At 37.8% G+C, this 21,703-nt stretch overlaps 2 protein-coding genes across 2 annotated transcripts in view; one reads left to right on the forward strand and one right to left on the reverse strand.

Annotated features, from left to right (window-relative positions):
- Positions 1 to 19,862, forward strand: part of pals1b (protein associated with LIN7 1, MAGUK p55 family member b) — a 43,361-nt gene extending 23,499 nt beyond the window's left edge. The window contains exons 7-14 of the mRNA XM_062034660.1: positions 2,878 to 2,955; positions 3,058 to 3,241; positions 5,563 to 5,631; positions 5,713 to 5,784; positions 11,721 to 11,882; positions 11,956 to 12,158; positions 15,068 to 15,178; positions 15,241 to 19,862. Of these exons, the coding sequence (XP_061890644.1) occupies positions 2,878 to 2,955; positions 3,058 to 3,241; positions 5,563 to 5,631; positions 5,713 to 5,784; positions 11,721 to 11,882; positions 11,956 to 12,158; positions 15,068 to 15,178; positions 15,241 to 15,417 (1,056 nt within the window). The 3' untranslated portion in view covers positions 15,418 to 19,862. The remainder of the gene's footprint in view (positions 1 to 2,877; positions 2,956 to 3,057; positions 3,242 to 5,562; positions 5,632 to 5,712; positions 5,785 to 11,720; positions 11,883 to 11,955; positions 12,159 to 15,067; positions 15,179 to 15,240) is intronic.
- On the reverse strand, positions 16,657 to 21,688 carry atp6v1d (ATPase H+ transporting V1 subunit D). The gene is made up of 9 exons (XM_062034663.1): positions 21,464 to 21,688; positions 20,187 to 20,304; positions 20,040 to 20,119; positions 19,411 to 19,478; positions 19,281 to 19,325; positions 19,110 to 19,213; positions 17,338 to 17,404; positions 17,191 to 17,269; positions 16,657 to 17,121 (listed from the first exon to the last, which is right to left on the reverse strand). Exons 1-9 carry the CDS (start codon positions 21,502 to 21,504, stop codon positions 16,977 to 16,979), a joined length of 747 nt encoding a protein of 248 aa, XP_061890647.1. The 5' UTR covers positions 21,505 to 21,688; the 3' UTR covers positions 16,657 to 16,976.
- Positions 21,689 to 21,703: the final 15 nt, after the last annotated feature.

Genomic DNA, 21,703 nt, shown 5'->3' on the forward strand with positions numbered 1-21,703 from the left:
TTTCATGTACTTTTTATTTTTATTTTTTACATCATTCTCACTATAGCACTTTAGACCAGGGGTGGGAAAACTACAGCAATATTAAAAAAAAAAAAACTTTAGCATTTAAGCTAAAGGTTAAACATGACTCACAATGTTAACATGGCGGGCTTGAATCACACAGTAAATTTAGGAGCTGCTGCAAATTTAGGCCTGATTAAGCTCTTTATTGTAGCGATCCAAACAAACATCACTATGGTGCGAACAAAAAAATAACAAATAAAAATAGAAATAATGTATTGAGTATGTCATAGTCAGCTCTACATCACATATCTCCAGTGAACAGTCTTGTGCTCAAAGACAATATTATTATTTCAAAAAAAAGAAAAGAAAATTGAATTAAGAACATTAAAATAAATTAAACATATCTCAAAAGGGTAATGGGAAGAAGTATAAACTTTTTGAATCCCCCCCTTTTTTTACATAATTACTTTAACTAATATCCAGTTTCCTCTGAACCACATTTTATCACAATCATCTGGATCAACATAACTCAATTTGCCCAGAACAATGTGCTTACAATTCTCAATATATCATCATAAGTAAGTCATATAAGTAATTCATACTCATATTCAAAATAAGCCTAGACCTCACTATACTGAACCAAAATATTAGATTTGTACAATTTCTTAAAATGCTCAATGTTTGAACAGTGTTTGAGCTCATCACTCAGGCTGTTCCATATTTTCAGCCCACAGACTGAGACACAAAAACTTTTCCTTGTGCTAAGTGGTAAAGCGTGTTTATATTTTGCCGTTCCTCTGAGGTTATACCCTACATTTCTTTCTATGAATAAACTTTGAATGTTTGCAGGCAATTGATAACTTCTTACTTTAAACATGATAAGCCCTGTCAAATATTCTACTAAATCAGGAAATGTTAACAGTTTTGACCTTTAAAATAAGCTATTTGTGTGCTCCTTGAACCCCACATTATGGATAATTTTAAGTGCCCGTTTTTGTAAGATTGTTAAGAGATGTATGTTGGTTTTATAATTATTTCCCCAAACTTCTGCACAGTAACTTAAGTAAGGATAAATGAGTGAATAGTAGAGTTGCTAGAGGGATTTTCCATCTAGCTCCTGTCGTGCTTTTGCCAGCAGTCCAATGCTTCTTCATAATTTCAAATGAATATATTTAATATGTGCTTTCCAATTTAAATTTCATCAATTATTGCACCGAGGAATTTATTTTGCTCAACTCGCTCAATGTTAATCCCTTCAATCATCATTTTTATTTGTGTATTTATCTTCTTATTTCCAAATAGAAATATATTTGTTTTACTTAAATTTAGAGACAACCTGTTGCTTTTGAACCATGTTTGCATTTTCATCATTTCTAAAGTGATTGTATCAATAAGTCTATTCAAGTTACTATCAGAAAAAAAAATATTTGTATCCTCTGCAAATAAGAACAGCTTTGAGCATTTTCAGACATTACACAGATCATTAATATATCAAATTAAAACTTTGGACCCAAAACTGATCCCTGCGGAATACCATATGGAATATGAAGAGCAACTGTCATTTAACTTCACAAACTGACACCTGTCCGTCAAATAAGTTTTCACCCACTTGTAAGACACTCCCCTGATTCCATACCGTTCTAATTTGTTTAATAGAATCAATACCCATGTGACACACAAAGTGACGTACCCATTTTACCATGTGGACATAAAAATAAACACATGCAATAGTCAATAAATGGGTCGACAGTCAATAAATCAATGTCCATGTGTTTTTATTTTCTTCGTGTCTCGCTTTCAAACCGGGTGCAAGAGGGTTCACTCTGCGCATCGCTGTCAACACCCGAGCGTGTTAATTCAATCGTAGAATTAAAGGAATGTAGTTAACCGTCTTGTCAGTCCTACACAATCTTTCTCTCAGTTGGTGGAGGCGGGACAGCTAGCTTCCACACACACAGGATGCACAAACCAAGAGCCTCGCGAGTGGCTAGTGAGAAAATTAGGAGGAAAAATGATGAACACTAAGCCAAGTGTGGGAATATGAGCACATCAACACGGACAAACAAGCCAGTATGCCGAATTTGTTGGAAGGTGATAGCAACAGAAATAGACAACAAAACAAACCACCTCATCCAGAAAAAAATGCACTCTGAGATGTTCAATATTTATTGAAGTGCATTTTTTGCTAACAGAGATTGATAGTCTATTTTTGGTTTGTTGTTTACTTATTTAAGAGAACTTAAAGTTATTGACCTTCCAATTACAATATTAAATAAAAGTTGCGCTACAAAGCTATTTTTTTAAATATTTTTTTGGGACCCCCAAATTATAAAATTGTAACGCCGAACCTGAGGCGCCTGGAAAATTTGGGGACTTTTTGTACATGTTAAGGACCTCAAAAAGGCATCAAAATGCATTTAATAATTATATCAATAATAATAATAATAATAAACACAGCAATTTCAATATGGCTCTTGCCGTGCCTTGTATTGTTCTTGCTCCGTTGCTCGGGCCCTAAAAAGTTTGAATAAGAAATATGTTTATTGCGGTTTAAAGGGCAACTTGCATTTTTAGTATTATATGATTACATTAGTGCTTAATTTTTTCTTAAAATAATGCTGACAGTATTATTCCTTATTGGCAATAATTTGTGGGACAATATATCGTCCAGCAGAATGTGTCATCGATACAGGCCTACACACATATTTACCTGTCACAAGGCACTCTGTGTGGCTTGCAGGACCCTCTCCCTCCGTGTTTGTCGCATTTTGCCTGATTGCAAAACATGTCAGGGAAATAAACAAACATGAAAAGCGCAGTCAAGACTATAATTCACAGTGCCCATCTGACGTTCCTTCTCGTCTTTTCCATCAGCAACAAATGCACGGCACTTTGACTTTCCTCCTCATCCCGAGCTCTCAGACGAAACCTGCCCCGCACAGACAGACTGTGGTAAGTCCCTAAAGCGGACGTGTGTGGCCCGTCTGCACGCACGCATGCGACGGCAGCCATCACGGTGTAAGGCTCCCTTCCCTTATCTCCCCCCGATCACAGATGCACGTACGAGCTTACTTCGACTACGACCCCTCCGACGACCCTTTCGTGCCGTGTCGGGAGCTGGGCCTGTCCTTCCAGAAAGGAGATATTCTCCACGTCATCAGCCAGGATGATCCCAACTGGTGGCAGGCATACAGGGACGGAGATGAGGAAAACCAGTTACTGGCTGGGCTCATTCCAGGTAGGCATTAGACCAGGCCTGTTCATCAATATGTATTGTTTACAAACACTGTTTGAATATCCTAAAAATATGTTTGTGAACAGGGTTCGTAAATCCAAAAGTTTGTATAGTGAAACAAGCTTCTTCGTAAGAAACAATGTATTAATGGATAATGGGTTCTCGCCTTGACAAAAAGCCATTTTCAGTATAGGTTTGTACACTTAGAACAGTCTTTATGCATGTTAAGGGCCAACAAACATAACAAAAACAACAAGCTGCTGTCCTCTGTATGCGCTGCTCTGCCAACGTGCGCAAACATTTTCCTTTGGTGTCCTCACAAACGATCAGAAATCACAAAAAAAAATTAAACTTTAGCAACCATCTTGCTACTATAATAAACATTTAAAATGTAAAGCCCACTTACATTACAATTGGCAATGTAGGAGCTGACGAGAAAGGAACAGACAAAAAAGTCCGGTCTCGTCACAATTAAAACTTGCTGTGGTACAAAGCTTGCTTCATCAATTCTTCGTACTTGGGAGCGCCATTGATGTACTCCTCGCAAATAGTCTTTTTTTTTGTCCACAGCTATTCCCTGCTTCTTTCCTGTTGCAGTTTTCACCCACTTGTAAGACACTCCCCTGATTCCATACCGTTCTAATTTGTTTAATAGAATCAATACCCATGTGACACACAAAGTGACGTACCCATTTTACCATGTGGACATAAAAATAAACACATGCAATAGTCAATAAATGGGCCGACAGTCAATAAATCAATGTCCATGTGTTTTTATTTTTATTTGAGTTAGCTAAATGGACAAAACTTGTAAAGAGATGAAAAAACATTAAAAAAAGCTCAAATGCTGACAAGTGACTAGTAGTGTACTGCGCTGCAAGTGACGTGGAAGGCTCCCCCCCCCCCCCCAAAAAAAATGCTGGGCCTTGCTTTTTGTCTGCAGGCAGGACACAAAATGAATAAATGAAGCGTTTGTATGCAGAGACATGGTTTGCACAGGCAGGCATAAATGGCTCGATCTAAAAGTTTGTGTAGCAAAAAATTTATAAATAGAAGGGTTTGTAAATCAAGGTTCCACTGTACGTGAACATTATTTGATGAGTGATTGGTAGGGATGGGCACCGAATCCCAGTTCCATAATGGAACCGGTGCTGATTTACACGGTAGTAACTGGACCAAAAAAGGAAGAAGCTATCAGTGCCTTATTCCGGTGCTAAGTAAAAGCAGACTCATCCACCTGCAACAAGTGCTTGGCGTGAAATTGTGCATGTAACATTCTTGTAAGTAACGTAGCACCCCGACAGAACCACACAGAATCTAACGTTCTTTTTTTAACTGTATTTGCCGACCTTAACGCACCAACAGCAGCGGTTATGGGAAATGAGATTGCTCTCAGAAACATCCGTAATTTTGAGCATCGAACATTACACAACTTAATTACGTTTTTTTTTGCACATTCTGTATTGCTGAAATAATTATGACAATTTGTTGTATTTTATTTTTTATGTATCATGTAGTTATGTGAGTTATATCACTGAATAATTTTATTTGAATCTCACTTAATTCTATATAAATAAAAAGGCATTAGGTTTTTCTTTTCACAAATATTTGCATGTGTAAAAAAAAATTTAAGTACAGGTTTTGGCACCGTTTATGCACGGGTACCAATTTGGTACTGGTGTCGGTTAAAAAATACATATACATACCAAATAAATATTGTTACATATGGTCATCATATGTTGTTGATAAAGAATAGATTACAGTATCTGAGACATAAGATATTGCTCCATTCTGCTCCTTTTCCGACACAACCCATGTTATTTTCTTTTTTATCTATTTTGTTTAAATTGTATAGAGATGGAGAGTATTGTTGCTTGTTGTGTTTAAAATAAACGATAAAAAATGAATAAATAAATAAAATAAACATTTTACGAATTAATTAATTAAAATAAATATAAACGATATCCATCCCTAGTGATGGGGGAAATCCGTACGGCACTTAGTGTCAGGCTACTAAATTAGCACGTATGCTTCCACCCCAGCAGGAAGGCCACACCCAGCTGGCACATCCAGTAGATTAAAACAAACACCTGAGAATTAAGATTACTCTTTGACCAAAGCCTGTTGGGTTTGCTAGAAAAAGAGGTTAATCTGTGGAAATGGAAAGTGGGCCAATTTAGGCAAAACTGAGAGGGACACAATAGGAAACACAATGCACATTTAAAAGGATTATATTGGTACACGTTGTTCAGTCACTTGATTAATTGATTCCTTTCTTGGCTGGAGTGCTGCCCAATAAATGAGCAATTGATTGTATTACTCAGGGAAGAACTTCCAGCAACAGAGGGAGACCTTGAAGAAAACGATACCCGACAAGAATCAAGAGCAGCAAGGTAAGAAGATGGTGTTACAAATCAACAAGATGAGATTTTACCAAATAACCTCACTCGTGACCAAACCATTTTTTTTTCTAGGTAAACGCTGGTATGTGAAGAAAGGCAAGAAACAGAAGAAGAAAAGTGCATCTACTCTGAGCAAAAACGCTGGTAGGAAGACTTCTTTTATCCATTGATTTACTGTCCCGAACATCTTGCTCCCTCCCTTCCTCTCCGTAAGTCTCCTCATTGGCTGAGCTGCTTTTGTCGGTCTGCAGACGTTGATGCTTCCCAAGCTACTACTCGCTGCCGCTGACATGACCTCGTCTTCTCCTGGCTCAGATTAGTGTTGTGTTCATAGACAGGATCAGAGGAGCCACCAAAAGGTGCCCAGCAGGTGCCTAAATGGCTTGGAGGGCACTGTTTTGTCATGTGGTGCACACAAACACAAAACACATGCGCCCGGAGCCGCTTGGTGTACTTGTATGCTGTGGGTGCAAAGCAGATGTTTTTGGCCACACCTCTCCACAAAATGCAGCATCTTTCATGAAAAGATGTGTGCATTAAATCAATTTACACACTTTCTTGTTTAATTCCAGGCAAAATAAGGCATACTTATGGTAGGATAGACTTTATTTATCCCACAAAAAATCCACAAAAAAATAAGGTAAAACAACAGGGAAACGTAAAGGGGAATTTTTTTCGTTCACAATCATTATGAAAGACATGATTTTTTTTAATGCATTCTCAATATTAAATAAAAGTCCGCTTACAGCGGAGCCAATGGGAGCGCCACTATTTCGCCAATAAAATCTGATAAATAACCATCCAAAAAGCGGCAACAATAATCCATTCACATTTTGTGACTTGAACATTAACCAAGTACCGTATTTTTCGGACTATAAGTCGCAGTTTTTTTTATAGTTTGGCCAGGGGTGCGACTTATACTCAGGAGCGACTTATGTGTGAAATTATTAACACATTACCGTAAAATATCAAATAATATTATTTAGCTCATTCACGTAAGAGAGGAGACGTATAAGATTTCATGGGATTTAGCGATTAGGAGTGACAGATTGTTTGGTAAACGTATAGCATGTTCTACATGTTATAGTTATTTGAATGACTCTTACCATAATATGTTACATTAACAAATTTAAACGTGTTTCGTGCTTTCGTAGAAGTTAGCTTTTACAGCTAATACCTTAGCACGTCGATGTGTTACTACTACGCTAGAAAAAGAGTTCCTCGGTGTTCGCTCTCACAATAACAATGTTGCTACAGCTTGTTTATTATACAGGTTACGAAACGTAAATTAAGTATTGTTGACAGTTTTTGAATGCATTTTTAAAGTGATATAGCTGTAGAATTGATTGCTCCCATTAGCTGCATTGTTAGCTACCTAAAACGAGCCGATTTTTATATATTGGAAAGCAAAAAAAACAAAAACTTTTATCTTCTTGTCTGTGATAATGATTGTGAACAATAGGCAAAATAAAATAAAGTGCAGTTCCCCTTAAAAGAACACAAAAGGCATAAAAGAGATTAAAAGAGCACAGGGCTGATGCAACCAGCTGTCACTTCTACAAGCAGCTACAAAAGTATTACACAACCAAAAAAAGCCCAATAAATATTAATATATTGCACACAGACAAAAAAACAAAAGTACTTACTGGGGTGTACATCACTCCATGTTTCTTCAGGCTCTGTCAGCATTTCCCTCAAGCATCATGAGGAAAATATTAGTAGAAGAGGATGCAAAACAGCTTACTTTGTTTTTCTCCCGGTTTTAATAGAGATCGACAAATATGTTTTTTTCAGAACCGATACTCATCATTAGTAGTCAAGGAGGTTGAAAACCGATATTTAGAGCCGATATTCATTTGCAGTAGAGCAACATGAATAATATACGTCAATAAACAGCTGGATGAGGCTTTAAGCCATACTTGCCAACCCTCCCGATTTTCCCGGGAGACTCCCGAATTTCAGTGCCCCTCCCGAAAATCTCCCGGGGAAACCATTCTCCCGAATTTCTCCCGATTTCCACCCGGACAACAATATTGTGGGCGTGCCTTACAGGCACTGCATTTAGCGTCCTCTACAACATGTCGTCACGTCGGCTTTCCTCCATACCAACCAAGTGCCGGCTCAGTCACATTATATATGCGGCTTTTACACACACATTATTGAATGCAAGCATACTTGATCAACAGCCATACAGGTCACACTGAGGGTGGCCGTATAAACAACTTTAACACTGTTACAAATATGCGCCACACTGTGAACCCACACCAAACAATAATGACAAACACATTTCGGGAGAACATCCGCACCGTAACACAACATAACACAACAGAACAAATACCCAGAACCCATTGCAGCACTAACTCTTCCGGGACGCTACAATATACACCCCCCCCCTCCCCCTCACCCCCGCCCACCTCAACCTCCTCATGCCCATGTCCCAAATTCCAAGCTGCTGTTTTGAGACATGTTAAAAAAAATAATGCACTTTGTGACTTCAATAATAAATATGGCAGTGCCATGTTGGCATTTTTTTCCATAACTTGAGTAGTTATCCATCTCCCGAATTCGGAGGTCTCAAGGTTGGCAAGTATGCTTTAAGCTGTTTGAAAAAAACAAAAAACATTGAGGAAACGTGGGACCAGTAGCAACATAATGTTTTATGTGACGCTATTGTTGTGTTAAATTTAGCAGCAAAAAACACCTTTATTACGTGTGTCCAAGCGTAGCATCGACGTTTGCATTACAAAAATGGGAAATCTCCTGGGAACATTTTTAAAAATATGGCATTTTTCTCCATCACAAAAACTCGACATATACAATTTTTTTTTTACAATTTTATAGCAGTTTAAGGATTGAATTAAACTATAAGAATGTGTGAGCTGCTGCCTGCTCTTCTTTACTTACATAATAATCTCTTATTCGTCAAGATATTTACACTTTTTTGTCGTCTTCATGTCCTTCCATCCGTGTCACATTATTTGATTGAATCGCGGAACATGAAACTCTGCGCGCTCCTTTAATGGGCCCACGCTCCGAGTTTTGCGGATAGAGGCTTGTCGAGCGACTCGGTCGATGCAGTTGTGAAAACAACAAAAATGGACCAGGCAGACACCAGGAAAGAAGGACAAAAACTGGATTTCCCGGCAAAAAGAGGACACTTAATGTAGATCAAAACTGCATTAGAAAGAGGGAAAAGGGGGCCGTGGCCACATGATTGTCGCAGGTGACCAGACCAATGAGGAATTCTCACAAGAACTCAAATGTCAGAAATCAAAAAATATTTTGGGGAGAATTGTTGACAATGAGCGTATTCTTTATTATTAAATCTTTTTTTTTTAAGGGCTCTGGCAAAAAGGCTGGTGCAATTACTACTATTTTTTTAATGCTGGTATCATAATCAAGGTTTCCCCTAAACTGCCAAGATACCTGTAGTGGTGGGGGCGTGGCGTCAAGTAATTTGCATAATGTTCTTTAAAAAGGCTCAAATGTATACATTTAAAACAAATATATTATTATGAATTAGTATTAACACATATTTTTTTATCGTTTTGCCATGTTTTTAATTGTTGCTGCTTTTCTAGATTTTTTCAAGTGTTTCCAGACTTTTAATTACTTTTTTTTTTTTTTTAATTAAAAACAACTAGCAAGAAATGTAATCTTCTTCTGGTGTTATTATAAAATGTACTTGTGTTTAGAGACTCTACTTTAGTCCCTTGATGTCCCTGACTAAAGAGGCTAAAGCGAGCATGACGTCACACTTGCTTGGCGCTGTTGCTCAGGTTGGACTTTCTTTTCTTAAAAGCCGCCACTGTCCTCTTAATATTTGCGCAATTTGTAGATGGCTGTCCGCGGGTATATCTGCAATATATATAAAAATTACATCCACGTTGCAAACATGTTGACAACGCTCCAGATAATGGCGTGCGTTTCAGTGATCCAAGTCTTTTTTTCAGTGGTCAAGTTTTCGTTACATCACTTGTCAATAGTGTGCAAATATTAGGCTATATATATATCAATTCATACTGTAACGACCAGCTAATGTTCATGTTTTTTGTTTGTGTGGTTTGGATTTGATATCAGTTCTTTACATGGTCGCAAACACACCATCTGTGCCTAAAAGGTGATTGGCGGAGTATGAGGAAGTGTTGTGTTTGCGACCATGTAAATGGATGCGCAAACTCACGAGACAAAAGTGTTTGCACTGTTGGAATTGTGCTGTCTGTTATCATAAGATTGGTAATAAAAGTTAAATATAGCATCAGACGTTGTGATTTCTTCTGGGTGCTACATGTTACTTTAATTTTGTTTTCAAGTAAAAAAACATATTTTAAGGTGCGGCGGTAATAATGCAGTGGCGGCGCGCCACATTCAATTAGATTAGGGGAAACCCTGTTACTTGTATATATTGTATCTGCTGATGTAGTTATGTTGTAGTAAAAAAAAAGCAGTCGAAATAATAAATAGGTCAATCTCTAGCACCGGGTCTTCTCTTCTTTATCGGTTTTTCCGTACCCTTTTGGGTGATCCTGATTTTCAAGGTCTCAATTGGTTTAAGTCTTTTACATTTTTGCCATCCAAACTCCGACAAGAGCCCTTCTTCTTGGAAGTCCAGATCTTCAAAATGATTGCTGAAAATTACACTCCTCCCACTTTCTCTGTCCCATTTTGAGTGGAGAGGTCCACACTTCCCTCATATTGCCACCATTTGGAAATGCACGCAGGCTGACTTTCTTTAGTTGTGTCGTAGGGAATATTCAAAGTTGGAAACTTTCCATGGGAATGAACGGGAATTAATGGGAAATTAATGGGAATAAAAATTGAATGCAACATGCTAGATCTTGCCGCATGATTATTAGCTAAAACAACCTGATTTAATGCAAATTCATTTGAATTTCAACCCTCCACTGTGCATTCCTCCATCACATGTGCAGTGCATTCTTCCATCACATGCACAGATAATTCCTAGCATGCTACACACTACAGCAGGGCTATTGAGGCCACACTAGTATTTGAGCCCAAGGACTTCATCCAGTCAAGTAAGTTTTGATGATATTACTGGGGTAAATATATTTGATCTATGGTATTTAAGTTGAATAGAGGTGTAATTGCTTGTTACTGTATGACTGTAGACTACTACAGCAGACTTCCACTCAAGCTAGCTAGCTGTTCCTGTACTTGTTAAATGATTTTGGGGCCAATACCTCTAGCTAGCTAGTACCACCACAGTCTCATAATGAACCAAAAAATGTTCTCTGTTAGCCGTGATGCTAATTTTCTCTATGTTAAATCCCATTCATTTATGCTAACAACGTTAGCGATCCGAATTTACCTTTTTTGTGATCTGTAAAGTTCAACTAGCAAATACTAAATCAAAACGTGTAGTTTCCTCTGCCTTCTGTTCTGCTAGTCATTCTGTTGTCATACAAAAATGTAGGTTATAGTTTGATTTAGCATGCTGATTGAGTGTTCATTTATTCATATAGCTTATTTCTATTCATTTGTCCATCAGTAAAATATTTTTAAAGACTACTCCAATTGTTTAGCTGACTATTTATATCTGTGTGTGGCATTGCATTAGTGTTTTACAAGCTTCTCATCTTATTGTACAGAATAAGATGGACGGTGTCCAACTTTGAATAATCAAAAAATTGTGAAAATTTCCAAACTTCCCGAGCTTAACTTTCCGTGGTAAATTTCCAGAAATTTACCGGAAACTTTCCACCCCTTTGCAACCCTAGTCGTTACAACCTGCAACAATGCATCTGGCAGACACATTTGAAAATAACATCATTCAGTATGAAGACACAAACTAAACCATAAAAAATTACTTCCAGTCTTCTGTAGGCGACCTCAGCAGGCTGATGCATTTTAGAGCTAGAAGTGGGCGTTCTGTGCTGAAACTCGCTAGGAAACAAGCTTCAAATCACTACTATGTCTATTGTGGGGGAATTTTACCTGCAGACATAATTTTTGATCCACAACGATGAAATCATTATTAGAGGGACCATTTTAAGCGTAGAGAAAATCATCTTGTTGAAAATTATGTTTGATGTTTGAGCCCCTCCCATTTGTCTCCTCAGATGCCGATGACCTCCTGACCTATGAAGAGATGTCGCTCTATCACCAGCCTGCCAACCGCAAACGCCCCGTCGCTCTGATCGGTCCTACAAACAGCGGCCACGACGAGCTGCGTCGGAGGCTTCTCTCCGTCGAGCCGGACAAGTTTGCAGTCGCCGTCCCACGTAGGTCACTTCCGAAGAAAAAACTTGACAAGACGGGCCGTGACTTTGAAATGTTATTGTTTCACTATCGCAGACACAACCAGGAGCCCGAGACTACATGAGCGAAATGGGCGTGAGTACCACTTTGTGAGCAGAACCGGGTTTGAAGCCGACTTGGCCGCGGGGAAGTTCATCGAGTCCGGGGAGTACGAGAAGAACTTGTATGGAACCAGCACAGACTCCGTGCGACATGTGGTCAACTCGGGACGCATCTGTGTGCTCTGCCTACACACCAGGGTAGGATTCAATGCTCGCCTCACTACTGGGAGTATCAAAAACATTGATTTTCAAATTAATCGTGATTCTTATTTGTAGCTAATCTTAATCGTTTAAAAAAAATATATATATTTTATTTATTTTTTGTTTAGTTAGCATTTTATTAAACAAAACCAGTTTTCTTTTTTATTATTATATTTATTTATTATTATATTATATATATATTATTATTAATATTAATAATATTAATAATATTAATATATTATTATATTATATATATATATATATATTATTATAAATTATATTTATTATAAAATGCATCAGAGCTGTTTTTTTGCAATCCCCAAAAATATTGAAAATGAACAGAATTGTAACAGAATTGATATGGAAACGATAAAAAAGGTTATTGAAGAGATCTCAGGACCATTAATGTATATTAGTAACCTATCATTTCAAACAGGTACATTTCCAAACAAAATGAAAATAGCTAAAGTTGCACCAATTTATAAGACTGGAGACAAACATCAATTTACAAATTATAGACCTGTTTCTTTACTTCCACAATTTTCTAAAATCATTGAAAAACTGTTCAATAACAGACTAGAGAGTTTCATAAATAAAAATAGAATACTCGAAGAGAACCAATATGGATACAGAGCTAATGTTTCAACTTCAATGGCTTTAATTGAAATTACAGAAGAAATTACCAATGCAATAGATAGTAAAAAATGTGCGGCAGCGGTTTTTATGGATCTAACTAAAGCATTTGACACAATTAATCACAATATTTTAATCAAAAAACTAGAACGATATGGCATCAGAGGGTTAGTCTTAAACTGGATAAGAAGTTATCTAACGAACAGGAAACAATACGTGAAGCTAGGTGAACACACGTCTACAACGCTAAATATATCCTGTGGTGTACCTCAGGGATCAATACTAGGACCAAAATTATTCAATCTCTATATAAATGACATTTGTAAAGTTACAAAAGATTTAAAGTTAGTATTATTTGCGGATGATACAACAGCGTTTTGTTCAGGAGAGAACACACGGAAGATAATACAAATAATAACGGAAGAAATTAACAAATTAAAAAGATGGTTTGACAAAAACAGACTATCGTTGAAACTCAGTAAAACTAAAATAATGCTATTTGGTAACAGCAGAAGAGAAGGTCAAACACAAATACAAATAGACGGAATAGAAGTTGAAAGAGTAAATGAAACTAAATTTCTAGGTATAATGATTGATGATAAATTGAACTGGAAATCTCACGTAAAAAATATACAACATAAAGTTGCAAGAAACACATCAATAATGAATAAAGCAAAACATGTTCTAGACCAAAAATCACTTCATATTCTTTACTGCTCGCTAGTGTTACCATATCTGAGCTACTGTGTAGAAATATGGGGAAATAACTACAAAAGTACACTTCACTCACTAATGGTGTTACAAAAAAGATCAGGTAGAATAATACATAATGTTGGATATAGAGAACATACAAACCCTTTATTTATTGAATCAAAAATACTGAAATTCCATGACATAGTGAATTTGCAAACAGCTAAAATTATGCACAAAGCAAACTATAACCTGCTACCCAAGAATATACAACCATTCTTCTCAAAAAAAAGAGGAGAAATATAATCTTAGAGAAAAACGTAATTTCAAACATTTGTACGCACGTACAACACTTAAGACCTTCAGTATATCAGTATGCGGAATTAAATTATGGAATAGATTAAGCAAAGCAATCAAACAATGTACTAATATGATCCACTTCAAGAAACTCTTCAAACTTAAAGTGTTTACAAAGTACAAAGAAGAAAAACCATGACAAACATTCTCAATTTATTTCATCCATCCATTCTTTCACTCTTAAAGTAATCTTACTTATCTCATATGATAAGATATGATAAGATACTTCACCAATTATTATTATTAAATTATTACTATTATTTATTTATTTATTTTTATTGTGATTACTTATGGAGTTTATTGTGAATAAATTGTGAACAGGAAGTGAACAAAAAGTTTTAGCAACTGTTATGTAAAGAAAAGGGGTAGGATTAAATGAGCTCTGCTTCTTCCTACTCCTTTTCGAACATGTTGAAAAGAGAAACTGGAAATTGTGATGTATTATGTTGTATGCTTGCATGTTCGAAATAAACTCAAACTCAAAATAAATATGAAAATTAGGTTGCAAATCATTTTTTGGGTTACAAAAAATTTTTTAGTTGCAAATATTTTTGGGGGTTATAAAACTTTTTTTTTTTGGTTTACGACTCAGTTTCAAAATCTTAACCCAACTTAAATTGGCGGCGCCTCTGCTGAACAATATGTTAGAAGCCTTTTTATTGGTCAGTCTCACATGACCATAAGGGCGTAATTGTTGACCCCTCTCTACACATTTGGAGGGAAAATACGAAAAGGCCCCCGCCCACAATATTGAAGTTGCGTTGTAACCAAGGAAAAGATTTGCAACCAAAACTTTTTTTTCCCCAAATAGTTTGATTGCATAAAAAGACACATTTTTCTCCATAATCCTGAGATGACGTCTCACAAGATTTGCTGATGTCACACATATCAACAATAATAATGCATTGTAACATAGAGCGCTTACTCTTTGAGTAAAAAAATAACAACATTGTATTGAAAAGCTAATAAAATAATAAAACCAAAAAAGCAAAGGAAAGCAAACAAATGCAGTTTAAAAATACAATATAATGTGAAAGGGACAAGCGGTAGAAAATGGATGGATGGATGGATTGATATCACTAAATGTAAAAGTTTTAAAAAGTTATGAAGATGGTTTCCCAATTTTTGCTTGGATTCATAAAAATCAAGTGAATAACAAATGTTGATTTATTTCTCTTTAATTGTTGACATTTCTTTTGTCATTAAACGTTATTTCCTTTTGACAGTCGCTGAGGTTGCTGAGGTCCTCCAACCTTAAACCCTTCGTCATCTTCATCGCGCCTCCTTCTCAGGAACGACTGCGCACCCTGCTGGCCACTGAGGGAAAATCAGCCAAGGTACGTCCCCCTCGTTGCATCGTGCATGTCCACACGTCGTCCTATTTGGTGTTCCTGTGCAGCCCGAGGAGCTCAAGGAGGTCACGGAGAAAGCCCGCGAGATGGAGCAGAGTTTCGGCCCGCTCTTCGATGCCACCGTCGTGAACACGGAGCCAAACGAAGCTTTCCTGGAGCTGCGGAGGCTGATCGAGAAGCTGGACACTGAGCCTCAGTGGGTGCCCACTTCCTGGCTGTGCTAAGCTGGGAAGAACACTCGCTGGTAAATTTGCACATTTTCCTCGTTTGTGGAGGAGGTGAACATGATGGACTCAGGTTTTCTTACGTTTCTTCTCATCTCTTTTATGTCTGTTTTTCCTGCTTTGTCCTGGTGAGTCATTTTATGAGACAAATAGAATTATGCCTATCCTATTATTCTTAATATTTATGATTGTAAATACAGATTTTTTTTAGACAATATTTTACTCCTAAATTGTTTGTCCCCAAAATGAGCAATAATAGTGAAAGCTGCAGTTATTTCTTACCATGGTCAGTATTATTTTGTGTTTGTGTAATCCGTGCTGTGTTGACAAGCCTCAAACAATATGTGTCTATAACCATTAAACAGTATATCATATTAATGTGCCTAATTTAATTCATAGTTAACTACTGTATTTTCCGGACTATAAAGCGCACTAGTATTCAAGCCGCACCCACCAAATTTTAGAAGAAAAAAATATTTTTACACCGGACCATAAGCCGCAGATATAAACAGGTACACAATATTTTGTAAATATTTATTTTTACCCTAATTGTTTCCAAACGGCACTAAAACGGCTGATCAAATAAAACAGAAGTCCTTGACCCACTAGCTGCACAAGCTAGCTCTCCAATCAGCTAAACGGACTCAAAAAGGTGACGTTTTGGTGGATTTACGAAACTGAAACAATACAAAAAGAATGCCATTGTAAATTAATAATACTAACACACTTGTAAACGTGTTAGCATATTTGCTAATTCCAACGACGATTGATTACAAAAGCGCATAAAAATATGCATGAAAACGCTCCTACAGACATCACACATGGGACGATTTAGGAAGTATGAATTGTTTTAGTTGTATTGTAAAACTTACATCGATTGGAGTGATGAATGAAGAATCGCTATAGACGAAACGGGATATACTTCCGGTTCAAGGAACGAAACAGGTGGCACCAGCAGTTAGTAAACTCGTCCAAAAGATGGCGCCATAGCACGAACAATAATACCTTTTGTAGTGTGTTTGTCGGTGTTCTGCGATAATTATTTGTTGTATACAAAAAATCATGGCCGTTAGCGAAGAAAAATCCATAAATCGGCCGCACCAGTTCAAAGCGTAGGAAAAAAAAGTAGCGACTTATAGTCCGGAAAATACAGTAATAAGTGTTAAATGTCTCCCAGGATGCACCTGCGTGTTCTGAGAAGGGGTGAATGTGCTGACTTAGCAAGAATATCAAGTAATGTTTGAATTTTGAGTACGGCTTTTTATTTATGAGTGAATGGTGAAATGTTTAACAGCAAGGGCTTGGGGGGTAAACATCTTGTCAGTGAGGTAACAATCCCACACACTTTAGACTATTCCAACCATTATTTTCAGATTTACAGCATGCAACAATCACAATCTCCATGTTATATTTATGCATCCTTATTTGGGCGCAGCGACACCTCAGTTCTGTACAAAGAAACATGGACACCACATCACGACACACCTTCACGAGAGCACATAAACGCGGGCCGAGACGCGCGGAATAAATAGATGTAAGGGTTGCCATGGTGACAGGGGTCACTCAAAGAGCATGTCTTCATCCGTCTCCTCCGTCATCATGTTGGCGGGTTCGGCGATGGGGCCGAGCTTGGCCAGGCGAGCGGCAATCTCTTTCTCTGTCCTTTCTCGCAGCTGCTTCTTCTTCTCCTGGATCTTCTTCAGCCTGAGGCAGGAGACACCAAACTCAGAAGATCGCACTCGACCAATTCCCATCACATTTTGTCAGGCTTGCCTGTAGAACTCCTCTCGTTCCCTCTCGTCCAGCTCGGTGACGATGTAAGTCAGGGTTCGATCGATGCGGGGGATGATTACTAAAAAGTCGCAGACATCTTTACTTTAGACATGCCTACAAATTTGTGATGAAGTGTGTGATATTTACCGTGCTCAATCGCGTTCACGCGGCGGTTGGTGATCTTTATGGCCTCATCGAGAGTGACAAATGATGTCTGGGGATAAACACGGGGATGAAAATATTCAGATATCTGTGGTCAGCAAGCTTTCCTACAGTGTTTCCCAGTGGGATCAATAGCTTATGAATCAGTCATTTCTAGGAAACGGCACCCCCTCTCTGAAAGGAGGCTAACTTCACCTGTAGCTCGGTCACACATTCACCCAAATTTAAAATTACATTTCTAGCTCATGTTGAGAAATTTAAATGGAAGGACTATTGTAGCAAAGACTACTCGCAAATGCGTGCCTCAATCTTTGTATGCGTGTTAATTTGTGTTTTTGTTGCGATTTGTGAGTGTGTGTAAAACAATCTGTGTCCACGTTGCAATCTGGGTCTGTTTAGATTTGGGTGTAAAAATAAACAACAAATGTGTGTAAGTGTATGTGTTTGTAAAAACAATCTGTGTGTGTTTTAGATGTGTGTAAAAAAGAAAATGTGTGTTGCAATTGGCGTGTGTGTGCGTGTAAATATGTGTCTGCATTGCGTTGTGTGTGTAAAAACAATCTGTGTCCATGTTGCAATCTGTGCCTGTCATGCGATGTGTGTGTGTGTTTTAGATTTTTGTGTAAAAAAAAAAAAAAATACATCCGTGTTTCTGTTATAATCTGGGTCTGTGTTTAGATTTGAGTGCTAAAATAACTGTTTGTCCGTGTTGCAATTTGTGTAACTGTGTTGCAGTGTGTGTGTGTGTAAAAACAATCTGTGTATGTGTGTGTTTACATTAGTGTGGAAAAAAAAAATCTGTGTATCTGTGTTGCAATCTGGGTCTGTTTAGATTTTTGTGTAAAAAAAAAAAAAAATACATCCGTGTTTCTGTTATAATCTGGGTCTGTGTTTAGATTTGAGTGCTAAAATAACTGTTTGTCCGTGTTGCAATTTGTGTAACTGTGTTGCAGTGTGTGTGTGTTTACATTAGTGTGGGAAAAAAAAATCTGTGTATCTGTGTTGCAATCTGGGTCTGTTTAGATTTTGGTATATACAAAAATGTGTCCGTGTTGCAATTTGTGTATCCGTGTAGCAATGTGTGTGTAAAACAATCTGTGTATGTGTGTGTCTGTTGCAATTTGTCTTTGATGTGTGTGTGTAACAACAATCTGTTTTTGTGTGTAAAAAAATTTGCGTGTGTGTAAATATGTGTCTGTATTGCGATATCAGTGTCCAGGTTGCGATCTGTGTGTCTGTGTTTAGATTTGTGTGAAGAAAAAAAAATGTGTGTGTGTGTGAGTAAAAAGAAAAACATCTGCAAATTGTGTATGTGTAAAACAATCCCTCTGTCCATGGTGTGATCTGTGTGTCTGTTTAGATTTGTATGGAAAAAAAAATCATAAAAAGTGTGTGCTACAATTTGTGCGAGCGTGTGTAAAAACAATATGTCTGTGTTGCGATGTGTATAAAACTGTGTGTCTGTGTTGTGATTTCGTGTTAAAGTTTTTATTCAAAAAATAAAATCGGAGTGTAAGTGGGTAAGGAGGCGAAAGGTAGCTTCCTATTTAAATGGTGGGCGATTTTTTTTTTTTTTTTACACACAAACACAGATCTGAGATGCGCATTTGCAAATTCCATCCATCCATTTTGTACCGCTTGACCCTATCACAGCTGCATTGTTTTGCTATAATACTTGCATTACTTGAGTATTATCCTAAACATGTATTATGAAAAGAAAAAAATTGTGTGTGTAATTTTAGATGAGCGCCCCCTACCTGTAGGGAGGCCAACTCCACCAGCAGCTCCACAGCTCTGGCATAGTTCCTCTTCAACCTGGACAGCTGCTCGCCACCCCTGGCCAGGCCAGTCAGCTCATAGCCTGACAAACACAACACAGAGCTTATAGTCACCACTTTAAACACAACATCCAAATCGCTTTTACTTACTGTCCCCGCCTTCTTGGTAGTGCTCAAAAACGGGAAGAATTACACCTGAGAGCGCAAAAAAAACGTCATATTTTGTCTCCGTCACTCATCACCGAAGGTAAAAAGTGAAGAAGGAGGTTTTGTAACCAACCTGCCACGTTGTCTCTTTTGGCTCGGACCTTCACCTGAGCTTTATTGACATTCTGGATGACAGTCGTGCTGAACAAAATCGCACACGTCACTTTCAATAATGTCAATAAGGTCTTAACTCATTCTCTTTCTATGCCACATCAATGTGGAATGCGCTCCCAACAGGTATAAAAGAAAGGGCATCTCTATCCTCCTTCAAAACCGCAATAAAAGTTCACCTCCAGGCAGCTACAACCCTAAACTAACACCCTCCCCGGATTGCTAATAATCAAATGTAAACAATCAAATGCAGATACTTTTTCTTTTTCTTATGCCTTCTGATCTCTCTCTCTCTCTCTCTCTCTCTCTATGTCCACTACTTGATGTCCATATCCCCCCCCCTCCCTCCACACCCCTGATTGTAAATAATGTAAATAATTCAATGTGATTATCTTGTGTGATGACTGTATTATGATGATAGTATATATGATAGTATATATCTGTATCATGAATCAATTTAAGTGGACCCCGACTTAAACAAGTTGAAAAACTTATTCGGGTGTTACCATTTAGTGGTCAATTGTACGGAATATGTACTTCACTGTGCAACCTACTAATAAAAGTCTCAATCACCTTATAACCTCAAGTTACCTGAAGTCACCAGCTGCAAATTTGGCTTCGGCCAAAGAGAAGGCCGCCTCTCTCATCACCTCTCCCATTTTGGTCTTGGTCTGAAGAAACAAATACTCGTCTGATTGGGATGGTTTGCACACAAAAAGAACAAAGGCGACAACTGACCTCGATAATCTTGCGGAGGATTTGACGGAATCGCATGGAAAGGGCATCCGACTTCTTCCTGAGCAGGTTGCGGCCTGTCTGTGCTCCTTTCAAACGAGCCTTCATGATGGTCTGAGCCCTACAAAACAACACACGTTGCTCGCACAGTTCAAATACTTAATCCCCCCATTAATTCATAACCCGCACAAGCAGTCTCATAACTAAATTAATCAACAAGAATGTGATTTAAAATAAATCTAATATCAAGTTCGAAGAACGAGATATTCATCATTTTGGCCATGTTGTCATCGACTGTATACAACTTGTTAACTTCCGATACAATATCTGCACGAATCATTCATACTTATTTTGTGTGGAATGTTAGAAAAGGCTTGATTAAGGGAAATTACTCGGTATGAAAACCACTAACCTATTTATTATTTACCGTCTGGAATGGACTTAGGCTGTTTTGAATTGAAGTGGAATGATAATCAGTGTTTTGGCAACATCGAGTGGCCACAAAAACTCATTAAGCTCATGAAGTAAATTGAGTGATGCGGACACAGTTGTTACTGGCTACAAAGTAAACAAAAACAAAATACTGGACGACAGCAAAGACTTACTGTGGAGCAAAGACGGCGTCCACAAAGTACACCCAAACATGACATGTCAATCAACAATGTCCCCACAAAGAAGGATAAAAACAACTGAAATATTCTTGATTGCTAAAACAAAGTAGATGCGGGATATATCGCTCAAAGGAAGACATGAAACTGCTAAAGGAAAATACCAAAAAAAAGAGAAAAAGCCACCAAAAGAGGAGCGCAAGACAAGATCTAAAACACTACACACAGGAAAACAGCAAAAAACTCCAAATAAGTCAGGGGGTGATGTGACAGGTGGTGACAGTACACCTACTTTGAGACAAGAGCTATAGTGATGCATGCTTGGTTATGGTTTAAATTCATATCCAACAATTGTGACAACGACTTTTTACTATTAACTGAGTTTCGTTTTTTAATGATTACTGCTGGGGGTGTGACTCCGGATTTTTTCGACGCAAAAAAGGTTGAAAAACACTGGAATATAGCACAATTTGATGTGCCAAAGTAGTGTTAGCTTAAAAGAACGTCACATGACAACGACTCTTCCGCTTTTTAATCTCTAGCACGGAATTTAATCTAAATGCAATCACATTAATATCAACAGAGTGTAAATAATGGATAGGTGAATATGGCAACTTTAGTAATAATACGTGTCGTTAAATGCTAAAATGGTGTTAGCAAACACAAGCTTACATCCTGGAGGGGAATATGTCGATCCTTTCTTTCCCAGACATCTTGACTGCGGTCCAGCGATGATGTCTTTGACGCGGATTATGTTTTCTTTTCCTATAAAATTCGTAAATGCAGTCATAAAATGTTGTTAGTGAGCGATTACAAGCACAGGGTTGAGATGATCTTGTCGGACTCTTCGGTCGTGCGAGGATCAGCTGACCTCTGGTCACGTGACTCAAACGGCGCATGCGCGGGAGGGTG

This window comes from Entelurus aequoreus, linkage group LG23, assembly GCF_033978785.1.
Source record: "Entelurus aequoreus isolate RoL-2023_Sb linkage group LG23, RoL_Eaeq_v1.1, whole genome shotgun sequence".
Taxonomy (NCBI): Eukaryota; Metazoa; Chordata; class Actinopteri; order Syngnathiformes; family Syngnathidae; genus Entelurus; species Entelurus aequoreus.

Coding starts and splice junctions, on each gene's coding strand:
- atp6v1d (XM_062034663.1), bottom strand. CDS start 21,504: ATGTCTGGGAAAGAAAGGATCGACATATTCCCCTCCAGGAT. Junction 20,120..20,186: donor TCCTCCGCAAGATTATCGAG/GTCAGTTGTCGC, acceptor TTGTTTCTTCAG/ACCAAGACCAAAATGGGAGA. Junction 19,479..20,039: donor TTTGCAGCTGGTGACTTCAG/GTAACTTGAGGT, acceptor GATTTTGTTCAG/CACGACTGTCATCCAGAATG.